The sequence below is a fragment of the Vidua macroura genome, chromosome 1 (genome assembly GCF_024509145.1).
Source record: "Vidua macroura isolate BioBank_ID:100142 chromosome 1, ASM2450914v1, whole genome shotgun sequence".
NCBI lineage: Eukaryota > Metazoa > Chordata > Aves > Passeriformes > Viduidae > Vidua > Vidua macroura.
The window spans coordinates 19,500,549-19,523,225 of NC_071571.1; the positions used below are offsets into that span (position 1 = coordinate 19,500,549).

Genomic DNA, 22,677 nt, shown 5'->3' on the forward strand with positions numbered 1-22,677 from the left:
GTAAAAAATATAATATGATCATTAGAGACAAGGTAAGACAAATTAATGGCACTTCCTCTGCAAAAGACAGGAGGAGTTTTGCTGTTTGCTTGGGCTGAGGCAAAGGAGACAAGCACAAAAGTCATGGGTAGGTTTTATCTTGTCTTTTGAAATGGTGCAAGCATTGTTCTCTGGCCTTAGATGTCCAGCGTTACTGCTGCATTAAGGCATGACACTCTGTAAGGGAGTACATGGATTTTGGCATGATTTTATGACTTTTAATCCACTGGCCATATCAGTAGGTTTGTGTATTCTACAATACTAGGCTGGGGTTTTACAATGTGAGGACTTTGTTAAAACATGCTCAGTTTCAAGGATACCACCATCATAAATAACAATAGCTTTTTGTACAAATAAATGAACTGTTAATGCATTCAAGTGATCAGAATATTAGCATTATTTTACCATCCAGTTGCTTGTGAAGCAGCTATAAGGAGAAAAAGCTCATTTAATTCTCTTTAATACAGATTTAATTTAATTCTGTTTAATACAGACCTCTTTAGATTAGAAATTTTTGTTTTTCAAGTTGACTTTATATCAGAAAATCATAATTGAAAAGCTTCATACAAAAGAACATGCCTAATAATATTTCATGTCCCTAATTAAATTAAATCTTCCTACTGGAAAAATGTATTTCACTCACTGGATATAATGTAAACATAAACAACAAAAATGGATATTGACTCAGTGAAAATAATAATCTAGTGATATTTTGTCCTGTTTGTATCCAGAATTATGCAATGCATACCTCAAAGATGTGAACTTTTACATGGAATCCCATGTAAAAGATTGTAGTTTCATATGTGCTTTATAAATGTGTTAGTCTAAAAAAAAATTATTCATGCTATTTTAAAAGTCTTATGGAAGTTGGTTTTAGGTAGTTGATAGACACTGACATTGATAATAGATATTCAGATCACACAGTGGATTGATTTTGTAGATTAAAAGTATTCTTGATTTTGCATTTTTTCTACTTTGGTCCTATACTTTACCAGATAATAATAGTAGCCCATGAAAATGCTGAATTTGGTTTGTCATATAGAAACTATATATAAGGCCATGATTCTGCCAAGATAACGATGAAATGTCATTGGGAGAACATATTTCTCTCTCCATTGGTACAGAACTGGTGCTGTCAAATCTTGTACAGTGCAGAAAAAAAAAAAATATTTTTAGTTTGCACTTGCTCTGAGAAAAAATAAAAAAGAATGATTATATTTGAAAGTACTTTTTTTTGTCTTTCTGTAATTTCTGACCCTTTCCTCACAGTGCCTAGGGGGCATTTAGGCAGAGAAAATTACTTAAGCTGCAGTCAGTTCTGCTTATGCACATTCTTTTGTCCTTGCATAGTCCTATGTTAGCTTTTCTGTATTTGTTCTGATACTATGGAAATTAACCCCACACAGATACAATATATTTGACTTTGCTGTGATTGCCTGTTTATGTTGCAGGAAAGATTGCATTTATAATACATTTGTGAGCATTTCTGACCCAGTGTAATTTCCTGTTCATGATATGTTTACTCATATGCTTCTACCCAAATTTGTTCTATAAACTGAAATCCCCTCTTAAACTCAATATTTCTTGAATGTGTTGCTTGTTATGAATCTGGCCTTGAGTTTTAAATTATTTTCAGACTTTTGTAACCCTGATCTGTATTGCCTTATGAGCCCAATCATATAATGAGCTTATGCATGTAAACAATCCTGTGCCAAATTCAGTATTTAGAGAAATGCTTGAATGCTCTTTTTGAATGGGGATGATTATTTTTCTATTATTATTATTATTAATATTATTTTCTATTAGTATTTTCTATCATTATTCCCTCTGGTTGTTAGAAAATAATTTTTAGGATGAAGTTCTTCCTGACTTGCATAGCAATTATATTAGAGTGTGCAATATTCACCAAGGTCAGCAAAGATGTGTCCAGGTTGAGTTAGGTGTAAGGTTAACCAGGGGTCTTATTGAGGTCTGTTTTATATTTGCACTACATTAAAAAAATCCGAAGTCATACCCTGAAACAAGTAAAATCCTTTTAGATCAGAACAGTGCATGAGATGAGAATGTACTTCAAAGCTCATAGGAGTACCCCTTGCTTATTAACTCACGTGATATGTTAATTAGTTCACATGTGTTTGGTTTCAGATACAATAGAAAAATTGTGTTGTAGTTGACATTCTATAAGAAATTGTTATTGCCATGGTCTGCCAAAACTCTAACCTCAAGTTCAATCTATTTTCTTTACGTAAAGTAGTTTATAAATGCTTTTCACAATTATAAATTAAATGTGCCTGGTAAAAATTTTGAAAATTTATAAAAACATTAATTTTTACAAAACTAACAATCAAAACAAGCTAATTAAGAATATGCATATGTAGAAAATCATTAACTAATTCCAACTGAAATATCAAGCAACATTAATGCAAAACTAATTACTTGTATTCAAAGCTACCGTCCATGTAATTATTTATTTTAAGCTCATCATTGCAGTATCTGCTACTGACACATTTCCTTCTAAAAAATGGGAATATTCATTCTGTTTTCTTGCCACTGTGAAGAATTAAACTAAGGTGTTAACACTACAATGTGGTTTGCAGTGAAAAACGATCTGGCACTAATGAGAGACTCACCAGAAACACCCTCCATGTGCTGACTCACACAGTAGTACGCTCACACAATTTAGCAATAAAAACTAACTTTAAACTTATGCATATCTATGAACCTAATATTTTCAGCTTGTACATATATATGCAAGTTATTTAAACAGCAGAATCTGAAGTGAAGTCTTTTCAATGCAAATTGGACTGTTTGTGGCCCACACATCCTTTCTGTCACTTAACATTGTTCGACTCAACAATTGCCTAACACTGGCATGCCAAGAAAATGTTTCCCTCACCTTTTCTCAAATGCAGAAAAGATGTTCCCAAGGCAGCACTCATCTCCTGAGTGCCATGTGACTCTCATTTTCAGACCACATTCAGGAGTGCAGGAGACATTGTACAGGTTACTTTTTTCAAAAGCATTATCTATTGGAAACTGTTTAAGGATTTGGAGATAAATCTACTGAAAATGATGAGTTCTAAGGAAGACAGTATAAAAGCTTTAGCTTTTTGTATCCAGGCTGCATGCTCACTGAAAAGCATGACTAAAAATCCTCAAGAATTCAGTATTTGAACACAGATGAAAAGCAAACTAAACAAAAACAATTTCAGCAAAAATAACCTCTGCATTGCAAAGCACTGAGTCTGAATTTAGATCCACATGAAAAACAGCAATAGTTGTTGCTACGTTATAGCTAAAGAAATCATGACTTTTCAAGTAGAAAGCTGAGTACATGTCCTTATTTACTTTACTTTGCACTCAGTATTTTATTTTGCACTTATTTTTACCTTGCATATGGTAAATAACCAAAATTAAAGAAAGGGTTTAAAAATGTGCATATAACATCTACTTGTATATCATAAAAAAGACATTTTAATTAGGTCCTAAAACCTGACGTTTTAATTTGGTCCTATGTCTTTTGAAACTTATTCACACAGCTGTGCTGGCTGAGTTATAATCTATGCACCAGAAGTGCTACCTCACATGCACCTTCACATTTTTATGAGAAGTTGAGTAGCTGAGGTAGATATAAAAAAAAAACTATAAAAATCAGAGCAGTGTTTAAAGCAAATGAAATTTGGTATGTACTGTTCTGTGAAATGCAATAACTACAGCTAGGTATATCTGTATTCCATTGTTGTCAGATCAAATAGGTGCTTTTAAATATGTTTTTATTGCAATGTGCTAACCATCAAACCATGTTTACAGTAAATAGAGCTCATGAGCTGATGATTTTGGAGAAAAGAGCCTTTACAATATGAAAAGTGTTAAGTCAACAAGTGCTCATTTTCAAGGACACAATTATATATTTGTGGGATAGGGATTTGTTAAAGGCTTACTGTTCTTTGATGAGCATTTTCTGTACACTTATGCTTTGCTGTATTATTGTCTTTGTCATCCATGGAGCATATGATCCTGTTTCCTGAATGTAAAGCAAGCTTCACAGGTTGGCACTGCAAATATTTTGCTCATGAATCACAAAGATTCAGTCACAGAAAACCATAGAACTGCTATTACCCAAATGCTAATAAAAAATAAATGTTTGTATTACACAGTCATTACACAGCAAGCAGCACACAAACATGCTTAATTTGAATGAAGCAAAACCTCCCGGCTATCCTTCTCTTTTCTGCCTTTCCTCTTCAAATACAAAGATCTGTGGTGCAGAGTAGGTCCCTATTTATATTTATTTATCACCTGTAACAGTGATTTTTGTTAAACCTAGTGGACATTGCCACTAGAGTCAACACCAGGGAGCATGAAATAAACTTAGCACATTTGCTGTCAGGCAGGACCACCTCAGGTGTATTAGAGCTCGCTCTAAAGCCCATTTAAGTAAATGGTATAACTCATATTGATTTTAATGGGCATTGCATCAAACCCTTGAAAACCAACAATCTGTCAGATATATCTGCATAAGTAATTTGCCTAGTAAATGTAATAAAAATGATGGACCTATTAACTGTAGCTAAAAGGGGTCAAAAATAACTCCCTCCGATAGATTTCATTAGACAAGAGTACAAATTAATTATGGGCCCAATCCAGTGCATTAATTAATTTGAAATAGATGTCAGTCCTCGATTTCAGTTCAGTAAACATCGGATCAGGGCATGAAATCAACCCATTCAAGGTGGCTGCAAGGAAACAAACTTGTTAAAAAAATTAATTGGACTAAAACTATACAAATACTTTAACAATCTTTCCACGAGTTTTTATCCCATTACAATAAAGCTCCTGCTGTTTATTTTCAAGCTTGTAAAAAGACAAAATGAAAAAAAAAAAGAAAAGGGGAAAATGAGTGGCCAATTGAATCTTCAAGTCTCTTCCATTAATAAGAAGACAGAGGTATGGGGCAGGGTGCTGAAGAGGATCCTAGAGATCCCATGACAAAGCCAGAATTAAAACAAGCAGAACATGGCCCAATGATTTCAGATTTCTATATGTCTGCACAGAATTTATTTTAAATGATCACAGTTTGCTAACATACAAACATAATGGGAAACAGACAGGTTTAGTGCCAGTAAAGTCAAGCTATGATTTAGTCTTTACTAAGAGAACTACTGCTTCTGGCTGGAACACACTACGTGTGACAGGAATATGGCAATATTTGCCATATTTCTGGTAAGAATAGTCTGGGAATTGCTAGCTATGCCTGCTAATGTCATGGATTTGTTGGTTTGTTTATTTATTAGGAGCAATGACAAACTGGAGAAGCTATGAAACTTTAGTCTTCGACAAAATGAAGTGGATGCAATTTCTGAGATAAATCTGAGCTGAAGACTTATTGAGGAGATGAGAAGGTTTTACATAAGGAAGAGTCTGAGAATTTTCTGCTCTTTAAGATAGTATCATGAAACCATTTCATTCCAAATATTATTTCTCTACATCCCTCCAAGGAAATATGTTGATTTTTATGAATGAAGTTAGCAAGGAAAAATATCATCTGTGTGATTTGAAAGTTTTCTGGTGTAAACAGATGGGGTTTGGAGATTCAATATTAATGAAACTATTTTAATACACTATTAATAAATCCGAAGAATTTTAATTTCCCAAAAGGCATGAGCTTGCTTCAGAAGATTTCAGTATTCTGGATAAGTTATAAGAAGGCAGAGATTAACTGAAGGTTTTGGACAAAGATAGTATAATTATTAATTTAAACATACACAACATAATTGCATTTAAGAATTACCCATAATTATCCTAGTTTATACAGTGCAATTATCTTATCCTAAAATTATTCACAGTTCCTTTTCTATGAAATCCATAAAAAGTTTTGGCTTTTGACACTGTCTAGGTCTGTGCACTAGAAGGTACAAGAACAGGCTGAGGAAGCTCTCTAAGGTACTATGCCTTGGATCACAATTTTTAGTCTTTAAAAATGCATAAATGCCTTATCTGCCAAGCAACATGGATCTAAAGCATATAGTGATTAGTTTCAGGGAAATGCTAATTGACTAAAGAATCTATTCACAAATTTCCCTGATATCTCCAGTCCTCTATTACTACTCACTCTGCTTTCCTCTTCCCCTCCTTTGTTTCTGTGAGCAGCCTCCCCCTGCAACTTCTCTCATGATTAATCTCCTACCCTTGAGGAAAGAAACTCCATGAGTTTCTTCTTTCTTTCTCCCTGAGAAAGAGACTCCATATGAGAGAGATTTCTGCTTCACTGCAAGCATGAGCAGACAAGCTAACAGTGATTCCCCTGGCTCTGCAACTTAAAGAAATCAGAAGTTAAGTCTCCTCTACAGTGTTTTTCCCCATGATCTAACACTGTAGTATTAGCAGTTCAGGCAGTTAACTCTTCCAGTATTTCCAGCACTTGGGCTCTGGGAGTTTCAGAGAAGGATCATAAACTGTCTAAGATGAGCCCTGTTCTGCTGCAGAATTTTCTGTGCTGCTTCATGCATGGGAACACATGGACACACTTGCACACACACAGACACACAGATTCACACACATGGACACACACAAGGACACCTGGACAAATACACATGGACAAATGCTCGCTCCTCAGCAAGAGTCTCTCTGCATTATTCAGCTATTTTTTGCACAAAGCTCAAACAAACACCCACTCTACCATTTGGATTGCTGCCTCTTAATTAGACAAAAATGTTATTTAGCTTTTCTTGATGTGAAATGGGATCTACTAAAAGTGCTGGAGAGCATATAAAATTATCTGCAAATGGCTGGCTTCTGAGCTGTTTAATTTCACTAGCTTGCCTGTTATGCTTCTGTCATGGGTAACCCAGAATCTCATTGTATTTCATATCGATCTCTTACTGTCTCTTTAAACCCCAGCACATCCAGAACCAGAATTCTGGGGCAGCTGGGACATACTGGTCCCTTTAGAAGGCCAGGACACCCAAGATGACTCCCTTCTTTGCCTGGCGGAGTTTGCTGAAGGTAGATGCTGCTTTGGGTGGGTTTTGGGGCTTGTGACTGTAGCAACTTGGTAAAACTGCATTTTGCAATTAGAAACCATCTTTAGTGTGAATCTTGCAAATTCCATAGGCAGTGAAGCTTGAGCTGGCCCCATGGGGCTGGCTCACCCTGTGTCAGCACCACAGAGTGGATACAGCAGTGGGTCAGGACACGAGCACCAGCACTGGCAGAGTCTGGTGGGCAGCAGGTGGAAGAGGTGGGCGGCAGAGCTGACCCTACACACGCTGGAGGGTCTTCATCTGCCACCAGAGCAGCTCTGTAAGCTGCCACCTTCCCGGGAGGGCTCTTTTTTGGGCACCACCATTTCTCCTTTTGCCTCCCAGACCATGGATCACCTGGGGAGCACCATCCTGGGGAGAGAGCTGGCACCATTTTCTCTCTGTCTTTCAAGATATGCGGGAACCATCTTGGGAAGGGTATTTCTGGCATTTTGGGTGTCTCTTTGCTCCTGTGGGGTTCCTGAGATTTAGCAATTTTGTATCTAGTGGTTATTTACCGGGGAGCTTTTTTGCCTTTCGCTGTTCCGCTTGTAGGTAAATGGTATTTTTTCACTTATATCTACTAGTGTTTGTTCCTTGTTGGTGGAAAGGGATTGGTTAAACTAAGGGGATGTAACTCATTTTAGAATCTCCTCTTTAAATTGTCCTAATTCAAGACAGCTTATCACTAATCTGCCAGTTTAGGGTCTGCACAGGAGAAACATTTTGCTTTTTTGGTCAATTCAGGATATTTTATTTTTATGAAAGCAAAAATGGTTTGGACATTTCCAAACTAGTACTCAAAATTACAGAGGTTTTTAAAATCCCATCTTATCTTTATTTGTCAGGTAGATAACATTATGCAATGAGAAGTAGTTATGAATGTAGTTATCAAATACTTTTCAAATATTTGGACAACACAGCTATATGATGTTTAGAAAAACTCTTCATCATGATAAGAAATTCTGCAGTCAAAGATATATCTGAATAATGGAATAATGTACACAGAGAAACAAAAGTATTCAATTATCTCTCATCTCTGTATTGGAAAAAGAAAAGAGAGCTCTGAGAAAAATAGTGTTCAACAATGTGGTTAAAGATCATGTTTTTGCATATAAACACACAGACCCTGATTTTAAGCAAATGGAAATTTGTGGCAGGAAAAGCAGCAGATGTTTATAAACAATCAGGATTCAAAGAGTGTGTTTCATGAAGAAGAGATAAAATAGGGATAAAAAAGTGTCAATATGTGACTGAGCACTGGAACAGCTCCCCAGGGCAGTGGTGACAGCACCAGCCTGACAGAGCTCAAGGAGCATTTGGACAATGCTGTTGGGCACATGGTGTGCCCACTCTTGGGGATGGTTGTGTGCAGCACAAAGAATTGAATTCAACTGTCATTCTGTGAATATATGTTGTGAGAAACAAATTATAACTCAGGCGAGATGTTATGACATTAGTATTTCCACACATATATACCTTTGCTCTGTGGTTTCTTATCTAAAATCACAAGGGGATTCACTTCGAAAGAAATGCTACTCACATTTTTTTCCTGAAAATTAGATCCCTTCAAGATACCACATATCTAAAATTATAGTAGTTTAGACCAACACTGATTTTGAAAACCGTGACTCATTATCAGGTGATTATCTACATAGATTATTTTACCACTTTCTTTCTTTCCACTATCTAGCTATATGGAAATAATTTTCAGAGTTACTATACTTTTACTAAGTAATTAAATGAAAAAGTATTAGATTCTATCTTCATTCTGCTATGTTCAAATTATAAACAGTCATAAACAGAGTTTAAATTAGATGCCAAATATAATGTTCATTTCCTTCCACATTGAACAAAGAGAATGGCCTATAGCTCTGGCCCTTTGGGTCACTGTCCTTCTCATCTTGATGCTTGAACCTGCACCTATCACAAATTTTTGCTATGACATTGCATATATTCTACTGGGTTTTTTTGGAAGTCAATGCAAATTATTTCACTCCGAAGGAACTTCAGGATTGTGTCTATAGCATGCATATATTGTGAGATTTGAAACTGCTTTATGGAGATGCCTTAAGAAAATCCTACCCACCATACAAAAGAGTGAATCAACAAGGTTAAAATAAAGGTTTCATACATTTCAAGGTCTAAATGAGAAAGCACTAACCAGCTTTTCTATTCATGAATATAAGCCACCTAGATTCATATAAGCAGTAGCATATAATTTAATTTCTGAATATTAAAAATTTCTCTGATGTTAAAAGAGGAACAGTTAAGTTCAAAGGTAATGAAAAACCTTGAGGATCATTATTCCGAGACTACATATGGCTGGCTATAAGGCTTCAGGCTCAGGAAGACAATTACAAATGGCTGCCAATGGGAAATGTATTGGGGTAAAACAGTACGTATAGTTGCCCTTTTCTTATACTCTTTCCCTGACATCCAGAACTGTTGGAGACAGGTTATATTTCTAGATGCACTTCTTCTTACTGTGGCTGACCAGAAATTCTGAGTATATCTATCTTAAATATGATTGAATATAATTTCCTTTGTCACACAGTTTTTGCAATATAATTTCTTCTAGAAAACTAAGGAAAGGTGATCTAAAGTGGCTGTATGTCATGACTGTCTTATGATAATTCAAATAAATTGAAAATTCAATTACTGGAGGTTAGGTTTTAGGGTACTGGGGCACCTTTGTACACATTTTTAAAAATACCCTTGGACTTGAATGTAAAGCTAAAACCTGTCTTATAACTCATAGATTCTGATTTGTTTCTTCTATTTATGTTTTCACAGCAAGTGAAATCTTGCTCAGTATAAGGATTATATACAACCTTTACAGAAGGTTTAGTCTGTGCTTTGCTACACAGCAATTGGGAGACTTGGAAGAATTATGATATTTCAAAGCAAATGTTTCACCTCAGTGAAAGCTGCCAACATTGAAAATTTTACTGTACTTCAGGTCCTAAGAGGCAAATCTGACCCTTTTGTTGGTAACCTGTGTGGTGAAGTCAAGGACTATGACAACATCGGAAAAAAACCCCAACCCATCGCATCTGGGAAATAGCACTTCCTATATTCACAATTCCACCATGATCAGATGACACAGTGTTAAAAATGCCGTGTCCTGTCTGTGCTGAATGTTTTGCACTGCTTGAATTGCCCTTTTATCTCCAATGTATCCTTACATAAAAATATGTTCTACTGGAGACAAATCTTTCAGGTGAAAGGAAAGCTGCAGGGGGATGTGGTGGGAACTTTGAAACAATGACAATCCTTTCTAATGTGCTAAGTTTATAGGCTAAAGAGACATTTTTTTTAAAAAATATTTTATAAAGATGGGAATATATAGAAAAAGCTCAGAAGTAAAAACGATTTTAAAATAAAATTATCATAGTTGATAAAAAGTGGTTCACAAAACAGAAGAAAAGAAAGAAAATACTTCAGATAGTGTGACCAGCTACGTGAAATAAACTATGCAGCAAACATAGACTAAAAACAGTAATTAAAAAAGAGAGAATGATAAGGAAAGGTGAAGTAGAAGAATAGACACAGAATCACATGCAGACTAATTTTATTCAAATTAATTATTTCAGTAAGCAATATTAATACTGAACTGGTGATAAGCATGACTGATGGTGAAAAAGTAAATACTGTTTTCTCAAATACTCAGGTGCCACATGACATTTGCACTTGTCTTTAAACCCAAAATTCATCTCAAATATTCATTTAAAAGTGTCAATACTATTATTTTTGAATAAATCAAAAGTACTTTAACAATTAGTTAAAGCAGTACAATTTAGAGGTATAAGTTCCCAAAAAGTTGCAGCTAAATAGGGCCTAGCAGGTAACTTGACTGCATAAAAGAGCTGGAACATCATTCAGTGCTGACTTTGTACTGAGATTTACCTTCTTCCAGTAGATCTCCACAAGCACAAATATTTCACTTGGGTGATCTCTGGAAGACATAACAAAATATAGTTACTATTTATTTGTTTCTCAAGAATTCTGCTCCAATATGTAGAAGTGCCATTTAACTAAAGTACACCAAATTTGTCCATCTGGTTTATTTCTGCAGTAACGAATGAGGGGCAAAATATAATATTCTATTTTTTATAAGCAGAGTAAAATTTGGTTATTAGGCATCTTTGGGTTAATGCTAGGATTTAAATTAGGTGTAGCAATAATTTTTAGAATTTCTGTAATGCCTCCTATTTCAGCTCAACAAGAAAATACTATGAGGAGACATTAATGAACATAAAATTTGGAATTTTTGTTCCATCTGAAACTAGAAATAGAAATGTTTTGTAACTTATATTTGAAAAAATTAAGACATCATAGAAATAAAGTTCTGTGGGTTTTTTAAAATCAAGCTGCTATTTGCAAATTTGAAGAAGATAGTTACAATTAATTAACAATTAAATTCATTGGTCCCTAGGATGTAAAATAAGATCTTCACACAACTTTATCAGCAGAAAGTTATGAACCTTGAAAAGTGGTATGAATATATCTCATTTAACACCTAATTCTGAACTAGATCCAGTGCCACTGATAGCTCCCTCTGCATTAGCATCAGCTGAAAGCTACTTCTGCAGTAGTCCTAGCTTGACCTAGCACTACCTTGACAACACCTTGTTTAAATGTTCAGAAATATTCTTGGATATCTAGGAACTATCATGGCTAATATGGACTGACTACTTAAAAACATAAAAACCACAACTGAATTAGAGCTGCTGGCAATGCTTTATTACTTCGAGCTCCCAACCATCTAAATTGTGATTGCTTCCATTTAGAACATGTTGCCTCTGGAAACTCAAAGCAATTAAAGGCAAGCTGAAATATAATAATACAGAGAGAGGAAAAAAGATCTGCACTAGTATAGCTATCTTCTGAAAGGAAGAACACTACACAAGACCTGCACTGCAGGTAATACACTTTTCTTTGAGCTAGGTCTTTGAATGAACATAATGAGCAACAATCAAAACAGGACTAACAGTGGATTAGGTAAACTTTCCCACCAATTCTGTTACAGAAAAATGTTCTTGCTCAAATACCTACAGGACAGTGTTTTTATACTATTGGAAGGTAATATCTTCAAATTTTACCATCTGAATATTTAAGCAGCTCTCTAGCAACAACAGTTAGCAAAAAACGGCACCTGGTCCTAAATAGCACTTTGTCAGGAACAGTATTAAAAATTCAGCAGTAGGTTATTTTTTTCCTGAATTGCTGTGGTTTATTGTGTTACATGGATTTTACGTAATTCTCTTGCCTCTTCGGAAGCTCTACCATGCCAGCAAGGCATTGTAGGATAGATAGGACTCCTCCAAGGACAGTATGAAGCCAATCTTAAGTAAAAGCAGCTAGATATAGTTTTAAATAAGTCTTGAGAGAAGATTATCTATCAAGTTGCAATTTATGCATTTAGATGAAGCATAAGTTTTTGACTTATTCAACAAACTGTAAGTAACCAATATAACTCCAATAAATTTTTTTCAGGCCAAACTTATGATATCCCACATTTGTAAGAGCAACAGATTGTGATACAAGCTAGAATGCTTTGAAGTATTCTACAACTGGAAAATTTCTGGAGAAAAATAATGTCATTAGAAAATATTGCTCTATTAAAATTAATTTATTTCTATAGTTATGATTATTTCAGAATTACAGGTACTTAAACTATATAATTTGAAAATTTCCCTATTATGTTATACTATGCATAAAACTGCCTATGTAATCCTTAAGATATGGCTAAAAAAGGTGATTAATGTAATACGGGTAGAACAAATGCCTGTTTATGCACATAGTCTGCAGCTCATTGAATTACATTCCAAAATATTATTTGCCTGAGCCTATTTAGAGAAAATAAACAAAACTCTCATTGAGCTTGAGACTGAACAAATGTCACCTGTGTGAACATATTATTTCACTTGAAGCTTTAATCAGCATGTTTTTAATTCCTCCTGAAGGTGCTTATCACAATGAAAATAATAATAGAAATAGTTTCTTGAACAGCATGACAACTAGGTCATACACAGGCTGTGCTATCTGAATAACAAGAGCTGTATTAATAAAAAGAAAGATTATCAAAGAAGATTTTTATAACCTTCATATTGGCATTTATTTAACAATAATAATTCCTAGTTGGCCCTTAGTCAGTCATTAAGTTCTGCTGATATTTCTATCAGAATTTGTATTTGCATGTATACTATGTTCTTTTTCTTCTGATATGGTATTGTATGCTACATTTTGTTTTCAGAGTAAAACACTGCTTTTCTCACAGAAAAAAAAACAAGCCATTTTAAGACATTAGAATTCTTATTCTACATAGATCAAATACTTGTGTAGTACAAGTGAGATTGTAAATACTCAAGAGAAATGTTAGCGAGGCAAATTTGGTACACATTTGTATTTTATAAAAAGAGCGAAGAGGAAAAAAACCAGACAACTTTCATTGAAAATAATTGTGAACTACTTTGATACTCATAAAACTCTTAGATCCCAAACTAATGTCTTCTCTGATTTTTTCCTACAGGAGAAAAGCAATATAGTGAAATGGCAGTAGATTCCTCTCAGCTGTGGTTCAGGTCCTCAATGCTAGTAATATTCTGAGTTGCTATAATTATTTGTATGTTCAAGTACAAAACTGTCTTCTATAAACCATGAGAAAAAGAAAATATGTCAGATTTTGTGACTGTGATATACATTGAAATACAAAATGCCACAATTTTCCTTGCCCTCTGAAAAGAGATTATGTATGATATATAGTTGTGTAATAGCATACCTCCATCAATGCATTCTGGGGTGAAAGAAATATCATCTAGAGCAAATTCTGTGGGTTGACTCCACCCCACCTCAGCTTCAAAGGCAACTCTGAAAAGGCTGTTGCTGGAGAGAGCTACACTTCCATACATCCATTTGTTTTCTTCATTTCTGCTAGAAGACCACATAAGGATATCCATTCCATGTTCTTCAACTGTGTAGACCTGTTGATGACAGAAATGAATCAGCATTAAACAACAGGAGTGCAGCTTGGGAGAGTAACACAGACAAGTGCAGTAGTGCACCTCCCTGCTTGGGCAGTACTGACCCTCCTAGATATGGTTCAGATCCACTTCATATTGGTGATGACCAAATGTTACTGAATACTTTTGCTAATGCTAGTTCAGCTTCAAATATAAAGCTACTGTGAAAAGAAAAAAAAAAAAAAAAACAAAGAAAAAAAGAGCTGCTAACCCAATCACTAATTGCAAAATCTACAGTCTCAGCCTGATATACAGAAGATAATGAGTAAAGACTTAATCCCAAATTCATTTAAAAATTTAAAAAAGACTGAGAAAGATCTTGAGCCATCCTTTCATCTCTAAATGGTGACTTCCTTATAGTTAGACTGAGTGAAGATTTTAGAGGTATAAATAAAAGATTTAGCAACTAGGGATTTAAGTCTGTCATCTGGTACTAGCCATTTATAGTTCGGAGTTTGAGACAGTCACAAAAAGTTATTGCAAACATATTTAGGAAAGGTATGAATAAAAATACATAAAATATTTAAATACTGAAAGCAATAAGTGAAGCAATGAAAGAAGACCCAATTAACCAACAGGTAGTGAATTTATGCCAAGAACATGAAAGTGGAAAATACAGAGGTATTTGCTGTTCCCACTCAGGTGTTATAAAATCTGACCAGGTTAAAAAAAAAAAAAAAATAAAAAGAACTTGAGAAAATAAAGTAAGCATATTCTAAGCATTCCAGATGATAACTATTTCTTTAAAGGACTGAATATTATAATCAATATACTCTTCTCATCACTTTCAGAAACATAATTCTCTTAAACTAATTTTTCAGTGACCGGTAGATTCATGTTGCCAACTGAATGCCCCATTTTAATAATGGGAATCCCGAGGCCCAAGGAAGTTATGAACTTGAATCCATGCTAATGATCTGTATAATTCAGTATGTTTGATTCTCCCAGTCCACCTGGTGGGACAAATAAGCTAAAAACCAAAATGGCACCCTAAATCCCACATACTTTGTAGAACTTGGTGTATTGATTAAAAGATCTATGATGCCTGACAACTCTTGCAGGTTATTTTATTTTTGGAGTAAGGGAGCAAGAAAGAATACTGACACAGAGTAACTGAAATCAGGACCAAATTTTGTCATGCCTGATCTTTGGTTACAGGACTGTGTAACAGCAACATCTTGTCATCGTCTTCCTAAAAGCACACCTCTTGCAGGGCTAAAAGGATAGGTGTAGAGGAGAAAGAGATGGTTCAACCCATAAAATAAGATTTAAAACTGTGTGTAACAGTTTTTCACGTTACCAGGCTCTGAGGCCTTAATAAGTTGAAACCCTTGATTAGAGAAACCCTTTATGTGAGGTTAGGACAATGTTAAACACCTGTGTGTGTCTCTGGAACCATTCACTATTTCACCAATCATGAAATATGACAATCTTGATGATCTGGAATTTTACAGCATATAATAATGTTAGCATGGTTTTAGCTATAAGCAGTGATATTTACTTTTGGAAGGTAAATATTGAGGTAATATCCCTTTCAGTATATCTCATTGTTAAGTCTCACAGCTGCACAAATAGCTATTGGGGAAGTGGGAAGAATCCAAAATATTTGAAGACAATACTACTATCTTTCTTACAGGATACTTAAAGATTGTCACATTGTTTAAAGCCAGATTTTATTTTTTTTTCCAGTTCTTTTGGTCAGGTTAGTAGGAGAATTTTCTCATACTTAAAGTTTCAAGGCACAATAATTGTTTGAATAGGTCTGTCTATGTACAGATGAAATTTCATTGTGTCCATGCAAAGTCTGGTCTCAGGTGGAGCAAGGACCTATTCTATGCACATTCAGATCAACCCTGCAGCTCAAGCTCAGTACCAACAATAAACCAGTCAGGAATCCTGCTGTGTGTTCACTGGCCAGTGGGTCTGGAATGGCAGCAAGTCAAACTGGGTCTTAAGTGTGACATTTTGATGACATCAGCTCCTGTTCACATAGATGCAAAGTCATCTTACATGCCTTGTCTTTCTTTCCTTTGAGATTTAACTTACATTTACCATAGAGTAAGGGTATGCAGATGTATAATTACTAATGGATTAATTAACATGTTATGGTAATTTATGTGACTCTGTCCTCAGTTAGACTAAAGTTTAAACCTGGTGTATAACAATCACATAGGTAATTGAGGCAACTGATATAATTTAGTGTAAATCTCTAAACTGGTACATTGGAAATCTCTGTTGAACTCCCAGTTCTGTTTAATTTGTCATGTACCTTCCTGGGGTAATACTTCAATCCCACTACTTGCCAAAGTACTCCTGAATACCTGAGTTCTCCAAACATTTTTCTATCCACAACTATGCCAGGAAAGGGTCTGTGTTCTTAAATGTCTTCTAAAAAATGTTGGATGAAATTTCTAAAAGAATACATAACTGAAAATGCATGTTAAGTCAAATGAGATTAATGGAGAGTTCAGAAAAATGGGAAGCCCAAGGACTCTGCTACTTTAGCAGGGGATACAAGTCTTATTTTCTCTGAGGTTGTGCCCAGTGAAAGGGAAGAAACATAATAATATCTTCTCTCCTGGGGCTACCCATGTCACTCATTGTTTGAGCATCTTCTGAATCAGGGAGAATGTCAAGTGTATATAAGACTTCTGCTCACTTGTGTAAACACATGCAGCCATGCAGCAGATGAAAGGTTGAGCAAATTTTCATGGATAAGATCTCCCTAGAGCCCTGGAAGGGTACAACTCTGTGGTGCTTAATACCTCCAGTACCACCTTCCTGCACAGCATCCCATCTAATGTGTACAAGCTAGCCTGGTAGTGAAAACAACTTAAGATGTGCAAGAGAAAAAGCTGGCAAGATGAATCTCACTATATGGTATGTAAGGGAAGAAAAATAACCACCAAACAAAAACCAACAAAGCAAAAAAAACCCACAAAAACCCAAAACCCTCAAAACAACCAAACAACAAGTTGTAGCAAAATCCCATTGAACAACTCTCTATTTATAAGTCTGATAAGATTGTTCTCCAGCCTAATACTGCTTTGGCTGATCCACTGAGAACAACATTCTTTAGAAAATCCTATTTACTGCCTTAAGGTTCTAATTCTCTACAGAATATCCTGTGTGTTAGAAAGTTCTGAATTATTTTTCAGCTTCTATTTCACTTTGAGGATGCAGAAAGTACTTTTTAAGGTCATAAAATGGAAACTATTTTCTATTTGTTAATCAGTAGTTACAACTCATGGCTGTCCTGTACCCTCATCCTGACTTTTCAATATGATATATTATCTCTCTGATCTTGCCTGAATCTAGCAGTTGGAATGCAGGAAGGTACAACATTCCACCTGAATTGCCTAATAAATAAGAAACCAATGCAGGTCTGAAGGGTGCGTAATAAGAGATATATTTTCCCACCATTGACAACTTAGAGTCTTTAATTGCCAGCTGAGCAATTAAACAAGATTTTCCTGTTTCCTGAGCAAACAGGAAAATCTTGAGAAAGAGAACCTGTATTTTCACTTCATTAGGCACCAAAGACTTGTGTCAGCTGAGGAAAATTTCCATTGACTCCAGTGAATAATGATGCTAGGTTTTCTGCTTTACATTTTTAAGATCATGCTTTTGAACTCTTCATGTTCCTCAGCAGTCATCATCACATGTCTTCCTTGGACCAAAGTCTCACCAGAGACAGACAGAAATTGTTTCTAAGTCCACAAATCAGATTACAAAATTGTATCATATTTCATTATCCCAATAGAGAAGCACTTAAAAAATTACTTACCTCTTTTCTCCTTATTCCCCTAAACCTCTGTTTGAAGTAATAAAAATTTTGCCTAAACATTAGTTTGAAGTAATAAAATATTTAGGTTTTTTGAGTAAAAGTGACCTGTCTTATACCAAAATTTATTGTAAATCAGTTATGTTAGTATCAACAAATACGAAGGCAGAAAAGTGATATATTAGCTATACTATCACATCAGGAATTAATTTTCATTTTAATTCTCCACTGTATGAGTATGGCAGACTCCTGAGGTAAATGGGCAGAGAAGCATAATAAACACTGAGTGTTTTCAGTCTGACAGATGATCAACAGAATTTCCATTGGGAAGAAACAGATGTGAAAACCACATTCATTTTCTGCTGAAACTGCTCTCCTACACCATTAAATTCCAAAAACTAGTCATAAGAATGTAAAGAGAAATGTGAGGTTTTTTTAAATTTACATTTGCAGCATAATGCAGCAACACTTGTTTGTATTAAGAGGTATTTTTTTCCAGAACGTATTGATTGATATATTAGACCAGGCTTATATTTAGTGCTGGATAACTCCCCTTCCAAAGACTCTTACCAAATATTTCTAAGGACAGTTGGTGGGTTTGTTCTTACAAAGTCATTACAAAGCAATTTTTTTCTCCTGCTCATTAATGGTTGATTGAAGTCCTGAAGCAGGAGTATTCAGATTTCTATTAAATAGCGTCCATTTTATGTTAATGCAAGAGTTTCTGTAAACATTGTGTCCTTTCTAAAAATAATAATAACAGTCCAGACTTTTGGTTTCCCTATGAACAAATTACAGAGTTTATGACAATTGAATTGTGCAATTGAAATGTGCATTGTGAATACAGAATAGGAGCAGTTCAAGTTCCTTTTCCTCGTTCCTCAGTGACTAGTTCCTTTTCTGAGTAAGAATAGGATTGTTCCTGTAACTTTCCACTATTTTGTGTAGTTCTACCACATCTATTTCCTATACCATTACAACATTCATTTTTATCTTTCTTTTACTGATTCCTTGTATGTCATTTTAATCACACATCTCAGTATGCTCTATATCTGCAGTCCTTTTATTTTTTTTTTAATTCAGACTTGACCAGATAGCTGTCTTTCAGATAAGAACTATATCAGCTTTTGTACTGACGTTATTGTATTCTGGCACATTATTCAAACTTCCTATTACAGTTTGACTTCTTTCACCTCCAGTGCAAACTGAAAAAAAAAAAATCTTCACAGAGCTGTTGTTTCAGAAGTTTTGGGCTGTTGATTTTATTGCTTTTCTTTTTTTGTTCTTTTTAGGCTTTTTCCTTTTTCACTTGAATGGGTACAGTTAATTTATATTCTTGATTTAATAACAGCAACAGTTGATACCGAATAGCTTATTAGTTTGACAGAAAAGAGCAAAATGTCCACAGAGGTAAATTGATTCTGTGATGGGGTGACATTCCTTGCTGAATGCCTCAATCTGTTGTGAATACGTTTCTACATAAGACTACATGTAGCAAAGTCATAAACAGGGAACTTTACTTGTATGTGGGAGTAAGATAATTCTTTATGAAATTGAGGCAATTAGAGGAAATTAAATTAGTCTTCTTAAAAAAAAGTCCAATTAAAAAGTAGGCTCTGGCTCTCTGCCTACTAACTCACACATAGGCCACACACATCTACTTATTCACAAGTGCTAAGTGTTCTGTGATGCTTGAAAACATTCAAAAGCTCCTTCAAATGAGCTCATCATCAATCTTGCATGCTGTAAGGTCCAGGATACTTGAATTTAAACAGATAGTTAATCATAGATAATCTCACAGTATTTCAGCTGTCAACAGGTCAAAAAAAGGGATTTATGTTTGCTTTTTACTGCTGCTTATATGAACTTTATGAAATACAGCTTTTTTATCAATAAGTAAATGTACAGCAATACTCAGAGTAATAAACTAGGTGGTAGAGATAAAACTGATATGCAAATCCCATCTTGAAAAAAATTACTAAAAAAAGGAAAAGAAAAAAAAGGTGGAATGAAGGATAACATTATCCTTGGGCTGGATGTAAGGAGAAGGTAGTGGAGAGTTTACCAGTGGCACAAGTTACCCCCGGAGGCTGAATAGTCTCCATTTATGGACATTTTCAAGACTGGGTAAATTCCTGAGCCACCCAGCATCATCTTGTAGCTGACTCTGCTTGGAGCAAGGGGTTGGACTAGAGACCACCTGAGGCCCTTCCAGCCTGATTGCACTATAATCCTATGGAACAGTGCTATGATTATCTTTTCCAGTGGAGAAAACAGTGGTAAAATCTTCCAGACTTAATTCAATGTCCAAGACTACAAAAATATTCTTGTTCACTTTTAACATAGACTAACTTATATTCTGTACTGACTAAAAAAATTAACATTACCTGTAGTTTTAAAATTTAACAAACCCCACAGATAGGAGTGTTTCTCAGGTCACTTAAAAAGGAATGGTGCAGCATATTTATACAGTGAGTCACATGAAGTGAGTTGTTTGCCAAGGGGTCACATCCCTGCTTGGACTGCTACTGGATTACTTAACAACCAAAAGTGCACTTGTTAAGGATGCTTGGGGAACAGCAAGAAGACAGTTTCAAGGAAGCTTGGGCTATAATTGTTAATACAGTTAAATACCTTATTTCCAATTGTTTTAATAAAACACCTTTCACACACAGTTGCATTAATATTTTTAAAACATATAATTTAAACCACTAAACATTAGAAATTGTCTCTATTTTATGTTAGAGTGAATTCTGCAGAGAACTGTGATGGTACTGGGTAGGTTTTAGTATGCTAGTCAAATGTGCAGTGTTAATTCTTACACATGTAGTGAAAGGACTTCAAGTTGAACTAACACTAAAGCAGAACGTCACTTGATCTTGTCAGGAGAAGATTTGTGTAACGGCAGTAAGTTGTGATGAAGTTTTGTTAATATAAATTCCTGAGATTTTGCTAATCCTAGACACAAAAATGCAAATAGCACTAAAGCAACTATTATTATGCCATAATGTAGTACAAGGACTTTTACCTTTAAGACTCCTGTTTGCTTAGAAGGAAACATCCAGAACCAGAAGCGAACTCTACAGACCCCAAGACTAGCTGGGAAGAATTTGGTGGTAGTTATCCTTGCTCTGTTTCCTTCCTTCTGGTTGGATGAGTTGACATACAAAAATCTGTGTCCTTTACCTTAAAAAAATATATAAACAACATTTAGAGTTTTTCAATACTATTTTATGCTTTGCTTTAGTTTATAAGCATTTTTATAAGCACAGATGCTAGTATTATTTTTTTTTAACCACATACATATATACCATACCATACTTATATGGAGATCTTCCTTGCTAATGTTTTGTGTATTTCACAGAATTTCAGAATAGCTTGGGTTGGAAGGGCCCTTAAAAATCATCTAGTTCCAACCCCATGCCATGGGCAGGGATGCCAACCACTGCATCAGGCTTCTCAGAACACACCCAGTCTGGCCTTGAACGCTTCCAAGGATGGGGCATCCACAGCTTCTGCACAAATTTTTTCCAGTGTCCCACTGACTTCTGAGTAAAGGATTTCTTTCTAATTTCCTAATTTCCAATCTAAGACACCCCAAGTGTCACACCACGTGCCTGAGAACATTGTCTAAATGCTTCTTGAACTCTGTCAGGCTGGTGCTCTGACCACTTCCCTGGGGAGCTGTTCTAGTGCCCAACCATCCTCTGGGTGAAGAAGCATTTCCTCATATCCAACCTAAACCTGATGTACTGATAGGTATTTCTAAGTATTACAGGCTGTTGGCAATTCTGACAAGCAATTCCTCTGTAGCTAATGTGAATATATCTTGCCTGGGTAATTTAAAAGTAAATTGCAAATCTGGATAATTTTGTAAACACTTTGCTCTAATTTTGTTTTCCTTTTGCTTCACTTTTATTATCTTTGTTTTTCTTACAATTGCTTCACAGAAACAAAGAACTAATTAAATGACAGAAACTGAAATAGAAAAACACACAGAATCTCCTTAAAAAGCCAGGGGCTAGTGGTTGTTTTGTTATCACATTGCATCAAAGTAACAGCAAGCAAGCAAGTTGAACTACTTATTTGCAAGAAACAGCTTGCCTGGAACAGCTGCAGTAGTTCCTACCTCTACCTTGTCTGTTCTGTCCCTTTCCAAGAGGAATACACTTACAGATTTACAGCCTGCAACATAAAGTAGTAGGAATGTCTGCAAAAACTGTGATTTGTGGTAGATAAGCAGTTCCCTCATAATCAGGTGAGCAGTTCCTGCAGCAGGTGCAGAACAAAGGAAAAGGGAGGATGAATGAGTTGGACAGAAGTGGCTACAGCCACTCATGATAAGGTGCCTCTATTGATTTTGAAAACATAAAATACAAGAGAAAAAAGGGCCAAAGCCTGCAGATGATGCTGCTCACAAATCCAAGCATAAGCAGCATAAATTTTGATATTTCTAGATTGAATATTAACTATACTTTGCTGATTAGATGGAAATTAAGATAGGGATTCTAACCATCAAGGCTTCTATAAAGAAAATTAACTGCTTCTCAAATAGAGATTGGTACATTTGTGATGGAAATTAATATCCCACCCAGATATATTGTATAATATAAAGAATATTTTATTTAATATTTATGTAATACAATATATAATTTTGCTTAGTACCTAACACAGATTACTGTAATTGCCTATCAATTTGTTTCATTCTCCTGACAATCAACAGGCATTGTGGTAGCAGTTTGTCAGAAATATCTTGGGGAGAACTTCTATAATAACATTTCTGGCAAGCCAGTGTCAGGGAGGTAAG

At 35.2% G+C, this 22,677-nt stretch overlaps 1 protein-coding gene across 1 annotated transcript in view; it reads right to left on the reverse strand.

Moving 5' to 3' along the window:
• MALRD1 (MAM and LDL receptor class A domain containing 1) overlaps positions 1 to 22,677 on the reverse strand; it is a 232,787-nt gene that overhangs the window by 51,419 nt on the left and 158,691 nt on the right. Inside the window, exons 31-32 of the mRNA XM_053999538.1 lie at positions 20,899 to 21,056; positions 13,846 to 14,047 (exon numbers count right to left, since the gene is read on the reverse strand). Of these exons, the coding sequence (XP_053855513.1) occupies positions 13,846 to 14,047; positions 20,899 to 21,056 (360 nt within the window). The remainder of the gene's footprint in view (positions 1 to 13,845; positions 14,048 to 20,898; positions 21,057 to 22,677) is intronic.